Raw genomic sequence first — 10648 nt, forward strand, 5'->3', positions numbered from 1 at the left:
AGCGGGGAGGCGGGGACGGGTCGCCAGAAGGAACAGGCCGCGCCGCAACGCGTTTTGTTTTCCCTTCGTGGCGAAGCGCTGCTCCGAGCGCTGTGCTGAGGGGCGGCCGTAGGCTACGATAGGATACTATAGGCTGCCGGGAGGTGGGGGAGCGTGAAGAGCTCGGCGTCCGCTCTGAGGTAGAGGTGAGCGGGACTGCGGGACGGTGCTTCACAGAACGGCTGGGCTGGGCTGAGGGCTGCCGTACTGTTGTACGGCAGTGCTTTTAGGTCGGAGTGTGAGCTTAGAATTGCAGGACACGTTTTAATAGCTCTGAAAGCGAGCTGACTTGGCAGCGATACTCAGTTATATTCAGCTATATTCGGTGACTCGGTTGCATAGGCTAAAGGATGGACTGCCTACGAAACGTGCTTTGAAAGTAACGCTCGGATTTAAGAGCGGGAGGTGACTTCTCTTTCCAAACATTCTATCAAAGCCCAAACATGTTGGTCCAAAGCGAGCTGTTATAATGTTGAATGTGGTGTAGAAATGTACACTTGGGATTGTCCTCGTCAGAAAGAGTGTGTAGAAGTGTGGCACACGGGGGTTGGTGCCGGACAGGAGATGCAGCTCTGTGAAAACAGAAGGCACCCCTTGCTGCAGGGACGCGTTTGCACTTTGTTAGCTGCTCAGTATTAGGGAAGGCGGTTTTGAACCCGCTGTTTCTGCTTCTCTTTAATAAATCCTGTTTTTCATAAGAATATTTGAATTGTAGGTGTTACTGAAAGATTTCCCTACAGAGAGGAAGTAGGTTTTTTCAGTAAGAATGGGAACGAGCTACATTCAATTTTCCTTCCTGCTAACTTATTTCACGTGGCGGTGTGTTCTACGTCTTGCCATGTGCTGTGACACGTATTTGCTCCACCACTTTTCAGTCCTTTCAGAGCTGCTTTTTTTTTTTTTTTTTTTTTTTTTTGCCCACAGATAGCATTTCCAAAATCTGCCCTGTGACTGCTGTTGCCTGTTCAAGACAGACAGCTTTGGGGCTGGACCTTGGCTATTCTACGTGAGTTTGGAGCACTTTGCTCCCATTCATGAGCAGTAAATAATAATTAACATTAGCTACTGTGCTTTCTGAAAGTAGTTCCTCAATCAATCTACTCTTTTAGCTTTAGAGTTCTGACTTTTAGAGAAACCTATACAATGTTTCTAAATGCTGCGAAGGTTCCAAAACCAGCTACATTTGGGATTTTGGTACCTCTAACATTGCTCTTTGCATTTGCTCTAAGCAGAAGTGAAATTGGGGTCACATCATATACAGTAGCTGTAGACCACATTATAGACCTTGTATTATACTGAGTAGATAAGCAAGAAAGTTGTGTAGTGACCTGTTGTACAGTGACTTGTGCAATACTTGCTGCAATGGCTGCAAACAGTCTGTGGCTCTGAAAGAAGCCTAATGCTTATCGAGTTCTGTTCAGGGATTAATTATTTCCTTTGTGTTTTTTCTAGCTCTGTGCTCATGTGTTTTACCTGGAAGTAAGTCATGTATGTGAGCTCAATTCAAAAAGCACGCAGTAGAACTGATAGGAAAATATAAAAAGCAATCCGCTCTGCATTTTAAAGAATACAGAACGGTCGTCAGTACATCTTACTCCTAAGGCAGAGAAAACCTGGGAGGAAAGGGTGATTATTGGCCTTTAGTTACAGCTATAGTTATTCTTTAGTTTGGGAACTGAGGGCATAATGGATTGCACTGAAATGTTCTAGGGAACAGATGTAGAAGACAATGCAATGACAGGACATACAGCGTTGAGAAAAGGAATGCAGATGTAATAGATTTTCTTAAAGAAATCAAGAGAAGTTCTAGAAATATAGAAAGAATGGTAAAATTTAGGTGAACAGATTTTCACATACAAGTGCAGTGTTTGCATTATTAGCCTACTTTCTGTCCACAATTAGTCCACATACAAAAATCCATCTCTTTGCAATAAAGGGCAAAGTTGCTCTTGGCATAATGTCCAGTAATTTTGTATTCGAGTTTGGCCACAAATGAACTCTGTAGGTTCAGAACTGAAAAAAATGAACTTAGTACATGAGTGCTGTGTATAGATTGCACTTTTTCATAGCTTTTATGATGAAGAATTTCTGCTGCTGCAATTGTGTTGGGTTTTTTTGTTGGTTGGTTTTTATTTAATGCCAATTAAATGAGGAAAGGTAGTTCCAATGTCAGTACGTTGATATTAGAAATTTGTGTCTAAAATAACATTCTATCCCTGTGTACCTCTTCATTGTATTTAAAAATCACAGCTTACCATTACTACTCTCAGAAAGTAATTCACTTTGCCCTTCTTATTCAGCTTAAACAAACTGCATCTGCTTGGAATGTTGAGTAAAATATTTTCCCTGTAAGTGCATGTTTTCGTTTTTGTTTCTTTTCAGCATTCAATATGGCCTCTCCAACTCTGCTCATGCGTGTCGTCGCCTCTGCGTATTCTGTTGCAGAAAAAGCTGCAACAATTGTTAGAAAAGTAATGGCTGGAGGGGATCTGGGGATAGTGGAGAAGGTATTTTTTAACTTTGTTTCAATTTCATTTCTCTTATCAAGATGCAAGTCAAATTGGTATTTTTGAAGATCAACAACAGGGGAAGGAAATACAGTCAATCCAAATTTCACCTCTTTGAATCAAGAACTATTCCTTGTTAAAGGATTAAAAGAGCACTGGAGGAGAAGTGCATTTTAAATTGTATTTCTACAGGTTTTTCAGACACTGAAAAGAAACCATAATTTTGTTCTGATTCCCCTCACAAAGCACGATCTTCAGATAGCATGTCAGAATTGATAATAATGCATCTTTCCCATTAATTTCCACACCTGTGTCCTGACATCTGTAGTACAGGATACAGTATTATGCCACGTAATTTTGGATTAGGACAAATCAGTGTTTAATTTCTTAAAACAAAAATGAAATGTAGTTTTCCTAATAAAGGTCATACTTTTCAAAGTAATTTTGGAGTTATTCTAAATTGAAAAGAAGCGTGAAGTGACAGTCATCTGCAAAATGTTTTTAATTTGCTCTAAGTTAGTATGCTGCACTGATGAAACGGGATCTGGGTCTTGGCTCCAGTACTAGAATTGCTGGAATTAACTTTGAAGTTAGTTGCAGCCTTATGAATATGCTACAATATTATATGCTGCAGTAAGTATCTGTATTATTTCATAGAATCATGGAAATGTTTGGATTAGAGGAAACCTAATCACCTAGTTCCAACTCCCTGCCATGAGCAGGGATGCCTCCCACGAGACCAGGTTGCCCAAAGCTCCATCCAGTCCAGTCTTGAATGCTGACAGGAATGGGACAAACACAGCTTCTCTGGGCAACATGTTCCATTGTCTCACCACCCTCATGGTGAAGAATTTCTTCCTAATATCTAATGTAATTCTATCCTTTTTTAGTTTAAAGACTTTTTTCCCCTTGTCCTGTCACTATACTCCTTCATAAAGAGTCCCTTCCAGCTTTCTTTTTTCTCTTTGAGGATTCAGCTAGCTTAAGGTAATTTTAATATAAAAGTAAATGCTTGCTTTTATCAATTTCACTGATTAATTCAGTTTCACTTAAAGAAATAAAAAGTGAAAGTTTTAATATTATTTCTCAGTGCAACAAAGATTGCTCAATCATTTTCCAGTGCAAGAAAACTGGCATATTTTGAACTCATATCAAATAAATATTTTTAAGTACAGTATAACAAAAACTATCAAAAGTAGCAGGTGATATAGCTTCTAAATAAAAACAGTGGTTACACCTACATTATTTTTATGAATACTACAAACAATCAAAATCAGATCAAAAACAGTGAGCAACAGGAAAGATTTGTTTGAGGAGCTAGCAGTTTCAGAGATTTCCTGCAATCCTTTTAATCGAACTTGGCTGGGAAAGAAAAAGAAAGAGTGCAAGAGTAGGAGTCTGGAGAGAAGAGATATGTAAAAGAATGCAAAATTCTCATAATTCATCATTTTTCTGCAATTAACAAACATCAAGACCAATTCTGGCTGGCCTTACTGAATGAAAGCTTCAGAAAAGTTAGGAAGAAAATGTTCCACCTTTTCCCTCACAACGGTGACCTCTCAGTGATCCATTTATCACAATGAGGAAAAAGTGGTGCAAGGACAGCTGAACTTTTAGCTGGCTCCTCCGCTCCCTCTCCTGATTTTCAGAGTTTACTTTCTCCCAGTCAACTCTAATATCATCATTTATAATGCTTCTCTTTGTAACCTTTCTACAGTTTTTTTTTTTCTTTTTTGTTAAAAAGACATTTTGTCAAGCTATTCTTATATTACTGATGACCATTTTGAAGAACAACTTTATACTGGTTTTATTCACGTGTCATGGAAACAAGGAGATCTGCAATAATTTGATCTATCAAGGTCTGAAATCAGCACGAAATTCAACCAAAATTTATTAGAGGATAAGCAGGGCTTTTCAGAGAAAACTTAAATATCAAGTCTTACAAGAGTAGGCAAATAGATAAGGGGTGGACTAGGCTTGGAGCATGCAAAAAAGTAACCCATAACTATCTTCCATTTCTGCGGTTAATTTCTGTAGCTGGATAAAGAAATTTTATGTCACCAAATAAGCAGTTTCATGAAGATTAAGGCTAGAATACCATTATACTGTTTTTGTTATGTTTTAATGTATGTGAATTCTTCTCCTCCTTTTGGCAGAGTGGAGCCAATGACTTGCAGACCAAAGCTGACCGACTGGTACAAATGAGCATTTGTGCTTCATTGGCACGGAAGTTTCCCAAAGCAACAATCATAGGAGAAGAAGTAAGTACCTCATTTGTTTCTACTAACAATTTAGCTCGCTGTAACTTGCAGTGGAATATACTTTGCAAGGTTTTAGAAAATCATCTCTTTGCAGGGGAAAAAAAAAAAAAACACCAGGAATCTATTCCATTTTATCTTTCAGTACGTTAGCTTTGTCAAGTAAGCTGCAAGCAAATCAACAGCTCTAACTGAGGTGAGTGCAGCACCTTTTTGTAATAATTTTGAGACTCCTTTTCGTAGGAGCTACCTCCTGAAGAAGTAAATGAGGAATTAATTGAAGATGGCTACTGTGAAGAAATACTGAAGAAAACTTGTCCTGCTCAGTACACAGGAATTCAAGAGGAAGAGGTAATTTTACACATATAACTTTGTATTTTATGCTCCTCTATATTGCTTTGATTAAAAATAATAATAATAATAAATTATTTTAGTGTTGTCAGTTTTTCTTTTTGGTTTGATACTCATACGTAATACTCGTGTAGTCATGAGTATCACACTTCTAGAGCTGGAAACACTGAGTATCCCCTTTGTGCAACAGTGAGAAATGGAAATTTGCTTCTGATTCAAATTTTTTAAAATGAACTGACTTTGGACATGAGAATATCATTCCCATGTTTAATTTAAGCCTTGATACCTCTATTAAGATATTTCCTAACAAGTTCTCATTAGTTTTTTAGGTTTTCTGTAAAATACTAAAAATGTAGGTTTCAGTCACATCACTGACTGAAAAATTGGACTATATTTATTTCCTTACAAAACTAAATATATATACTAAAGTAAATATATATACTTTGCATGTTTAACTGCATTATTTGTATTTGTTTATGCTGTTCTTTATTTTTTTTTTTTAACAGCTTGTAATATGGGTTGATCCTTTGGATGGAACCAAAGAATACACTGAAGGTTGGCTTCTCAGTTCTGCTGATTCAAGAAAATGCAGTGGAGTAAAGTATTACGTACATATATATATTGGTTCATGATAGGAGTTACATACAATATTACTTCATAAGGCTGACTTTGTTCCTGTACTTTGTGAGTGCAATGGAAATTTTTAACCATCACTCTCAGTCCTAACAGGTATAGAATAAACCTGATGGGATATCAAGTTCCTACTAGTTTTTGTCAATTCAGGGAGCAAAAGGCTGCCTTTAATTGCTGGCAGATTGTCTTAAAAGGTTTTTAGTCAAATAAATTTACATTTTCATACATACTTTGAACTAGAGAACTAAATCTCCTGTTCACACAAGTGTATGCTTAATTACATGTGCACCCTTCTTTTCAAACTACTCAGATGATTTCATTGTATTTGTAGTCATTTCAAGATAAAATAAAACCCTCCTCAAAATCATTATTATTAGGTTATGGAAAGAAATTGTTCACAGAAAAGCCCAACTTGTGTCCATAGAAATAGACTTTACAGTAAAGAGGAAAACACAAACAAAAACCTTATAAAATGTATACAAAAACCTTGCCCTAATGTCCTGTTGCATCTTTTAGTTGATTAATTTAGTTGATTTAGTTGATTTGATTAACATCAAATCTTTTAGTTATTTTTTTTTCCCCGTTTTCAGGGGAAGAGATGTAGAACTGCCATAAAATTGCTCTTTCTGAAGACCATTGAAGAATCCAGACTCCCATTTTTAGAAGAATATCATCACATATAATTATGTAGATGTATCTTTCAATTTTTCTCATTATGTGGTAATTATAGCATAGTTCACACTAGAGAAATTCTTTCTGGGGCATGCTTTGAAGACCTTGAAGCTAAAAAGATCGCGTTATATCAAACAACTCATTACACCAGAAAATCCTGATTAGTATTTGCATTTTTAAGATACCACCTTGCATGGTGGTATCAATTCATGGACTTTTATTGAAGGTTTACTTTCATTCATTAATTCGTTTAATGCTTTCTTTTTTTTTTTTTTGTCCAAGCATAACTACCTTCATGTTATTTCTGTACAGGTCTCCTTGACCATGTCACTGTTCTCATTGGAATTGCTTATGGAGGCAAAGCAATAGCAGGAGTTATTAACCAGCCATATTACAACTATGAGGTATTAAATGCACTGATTGGTTTGACAGTGCTAGGTGATTTGTAACTGTCTTTTCAGTGATATTTCCAGTTAGCAAACTTTCAACTGGAAAGCAGTGTGTATTGGAGTTAATGATGTGACAAAAGAAAATTTTTGTTTTGTTTTACATATGCAAAGTTTTAAATGTTTATTTCCAAGAACTGAATCCCAGGACCCGGTAACAGTTATAGTGAATTTTGAGGCTTGTGTAGTATGACAGTATACATCACATATGTACTGTACACATTAATACAGTACATAACAAATTCCTATTTAGAAATAAGTATATGTCTGTGTTTTTACAGTCTAGGCTACAGATTCTTTACTAAATCCATACAATTTGTGATATGTGGTACTGCCCTAAATCTGCAGCCATAAAACCTATCAGTGGTAGATAGGTTAGAGTGCAACAGGCCACATCTCAGGTTTAAGTCCAAGATGGCCAACCTACAACATTTGCATATATTGAGATGAATGCACTATTACATGTGTTAGTAGGAAAAACCTCAGGATGTAGTCTGATTTATTAAACTTAGTAGATTTAAAGAAAAATCTCTTGAGCTAACATAATGCACATCAGTTGATTCTACGTGTTCTACGTCTATATGATAAAACATAACAAAATGACAATGAAGATATCAGTAACAGATTGTGCCTTAAATAGAGAAATATGCAGATATTAGTTTGTTAGTCATGGGAAACAGAATATCATTCATCACCATAATGTCACAGATTAGAAAACAGTAAACAATCTCCTGAAGGTTGGACAACATGTCATTGCCATAGATGGAAAGAGAGCTGAGGCATTCTAATTCCTCTGTCTGAGCTGTAAAAGTGCCCCATTTAAATGTATCTCACTACTAATAATATACTCCCTAAGAGGGAACGATGTCTCTAGCCACTCTTTTCCATTTGTGCTTTAAACACTGGTCACTGTTGTTAACCATCATCTGGACCTTTCCATAGGCAGGAGCTGATGCTGTACTAGGCAGAACAATCTGGGGAGTCCTGGGCATAGGTGCCTTTGGATTTCAGCTCACAGAAGTACCAGCTGGGAAACACATCATTGTTACCACCCGTTCACATGGCAGTACTCTGGTAAATGACTGCATCAGTGCTTTGAACCCAGACAGCATTATCAGAGTTGGAGGAGCGGGAAACAAGGTATGGAAACTCTAAATCTTTTGGTTTGATTGAGAGGTTATATCTTTGGAAAAAGAAACAGAATTTTTAATGAAAACATTTGTTTACCTACATGAATATACAATGAATTTCCTCCTCTGTTCCTAGCACAGTCTGCCATGAGGAGGGAGTCAAAATTCAGTACAGATAGACTTGTAATAAGGGCTATGCTGGTCATGGCTTCATTTGTATCCTATTTTTGGGAGATACAGTAACATTTATAGAAAGACTGGAATGACTAAATGAGAATACAGTTTAATCATAGTAAGGCTATTGCTCCAACTATCTAGAAGCAAACATCTAAGGATAAAAATAGGAACACCACAAAGTGATATCTCCTTTGCTGTTATTTTGAAAACTTACTTTTGTCATGGCTGTCAAAAACAGACTGTTCTGTCTCTTTTCTCCAAAATGTGCACAGGCCCAAATGGCTCCAAGATAACACAGAGCCAGTTTCCATTTTCCCTTTTTAAGTACTACAGGATAGGAAATTTTGTTTCTGAAATGAAAAGCAAATTTTCATCCTTAAGACTGTATTTATAACAATCACAAAATAGATAATTCAGGATGGTAATAGAGTGTCTTTCTCAATGCTTATAAATATATACATATATATATATATACACACACATATATACACACACATATACACACACACACACACACACATATATATATTTATATATATTTATATGTATATTTATATATGTATATTTATATATTTATATATGTATATTTATATATACACACATATATATACATATATATTTATATATATATTTATATATATTTATATGTATAGTTATACCTGAAAGGATCTCATTTTCTAACAGTAACAAACTGATCCTAAGCCCTGTTTCCTGGTGCTATTTTTTCCCTGGATCTAAATGTCTAGATCCTTTGAAATGATTTCCGATCTCTATTCATAACAGATCATTCAACTCATAGAAGGCAAAGCATCTGCTTATGTGTTTGCCAGTCCTGGATGCAAGAAGTGGGATACCTGTGCACCTGAAGCTATTTTACATGCAGTGGGAGGTAAGTTAATAGCATTCAAAATCCTTTCCAAGGTAAGTGAAATGCCATCAATATAGGTTATTTAAATTTATCACAGGAAAAAAAAAGAATTTTAAGACATGTATTTGGGAAGAAAAATGACTGTATGTGTGTATTTTTAAATGATCGTGATTCTCTAGGGGGCTTTGAGCCCTTTTGAATAAGCAGTAACTTCAAAGGGGCAACAAATTATGCAGGATGATATGGTTTGAGTTGGAAGGGACCTTAAAGATCATCTAATTGCAACTCCCACACTGTGGGTAGAATGATGTTCTTCATAACAACAACATTTATTTATCTCACAGAGTCTACACTACTGTGTTCAGAATGGGGATAGCTTTAAGCAGATTAACTCAGACACAAAAAAAACCAACCAATCTGGGGCAGCACAGTGCTGTATTTAGCCTCCTTGTTATGTAGGTATCTCGTGGTTACATTAGCTTGCATAAGGGTCTGTATTGCTCTTGCTAAGTGATTTCCAGAATCTCATTTAAGACCAGCTGGGGTATTTCTATATTATACTAGAGTTGGTGGTATACACATACCCTGTCTCTTACTTGAACTCGGGATTTTACTTTTTATCTATCAACTGCCAGTGTATGGTCTACTCAGGAAGCATTTTAATTCATCCATAAGTGATAGCTGTAGTTTTCCAGAAACAAGGAATTTTAAATATTGCTGATAGGAAACACAGCTGCTTAGTTATTTAGTATCAGTTGAGAAAAAGCTATTGCGCACAAACGGGGAGAAAAGATTAAACTTCACACCTAAAGACTTGTTTCTCAAGGGCTGTTTTGTTTTTGTTTGTTTTGTTTTATCACTTGTACTAATAAATTAGATTATCTCTCTCTAACTCCTTTTTACTGGAATATTTTTTTTCTTTGTTTTGCAGGCAAGATAACTGATATCCATGGCAACTCTTTTCAATATAACAAAGAAGTAAAACACATGAATTCAGCTGGGGTCCTTGCCTCTTTGAGAAATTATGACTATTATGCCAGTCGTATTCCTAACACAGTTAAACAATCTCTTGTGCCTTAAAGCACAAAGTGTCTTCACTTGGCCTGGAAAGTCGAGATGGTGAGATTGTACAAAAATTAAGGAAAGAAGATAACTGAGTTTGAAATTGTTTTATGGAATCTGAATCTAATTCTTACGTTAAGCCATTCAATAATTTCAAAATTACCTGCAGACTGTCTACTGTTGAATCAGATTGTTTTGCTATGCTTAGCAAATAATATAATAACTACATTTCTTCAACTTTTGTTTTCCATATTCTTTGGAAATAGAGTATTCATTCCATGTGATAAGACTGTAGTTAATGTACTGCTAATCATAACGATATAATTTAAGTCATCTTAGTGTTCATGGCACAAATTCATTTTAACTTATCTACCAAATTTTGTTTAGCATTTTTTTGTCATTTGTACTCAACAAAATTTTGTTGTGTTAAATACAAATGGAGTAGGAGCTTAAATGGATGGATGATCACATTTATAATAAAAGTGGATGGTTTTGATACTTTGAA

The 10648-nt window shown here is 35.9% G+C and overlaps 1 protein-coding gene across 5 annotated transcripts; it reads left to right on the forward strand.

The window, feature by feature from the left end:
- Positions 1-29: 29 nt before the first annotated feature.
- Positions 30-10648, forward strand: BPNT1 (3'(2'), 5'-bisphosphate nucleotidase 1). Of its 5 annotated transcripts, none has more exons than XM_085219206.1 (10): positions 32-179; positions 964-1045; positions 2422-2546; positions 4703-4807; positions 5048-5155; positions 5662-5710; positions 6773-6864; positions 7849-8046; positions 8997-9102; positions 10013-10648. In XM_085219206.1, the coding sequence occupies exons 3-10, from the start codon at positions 2430-2432 to the stop codon at positions 10159-10161; spliced, it is 924 nt and encodes a 307-aa protein (XP_085075332.1). In that variant the 5' UTR covers positions 32-179; positions 964-1045; positions 2422-2429; the 3' UTR covers positions 10162-10648. The 5 variants fall into 5 exon arrangements, with proteins under 5 accessions (XP_085075335.1, XP_085075332.1, XP_085075334.1 ...); XM_085219205.1 differs by having other exon boundaries at positions 40-185; XM_085219208.1 differs by lacking the exon at positions 964-1045 and having other exon boundaries at positions 35-179.

This window comes from Meleagris gallopavo, chromosome 2 (assembly GCF_905368555.1).
Source record: "Meleagris gallopavo chromosome 2, MGAL_WU_HG_1.1, whole genome shotgun sequence".
Taxonomy (NCBI): Eukaryota; Metazoa; Chordata; class Aves; order Galliformes; family Phasianidae; genus Meleagris; species Meleagris gallopavo.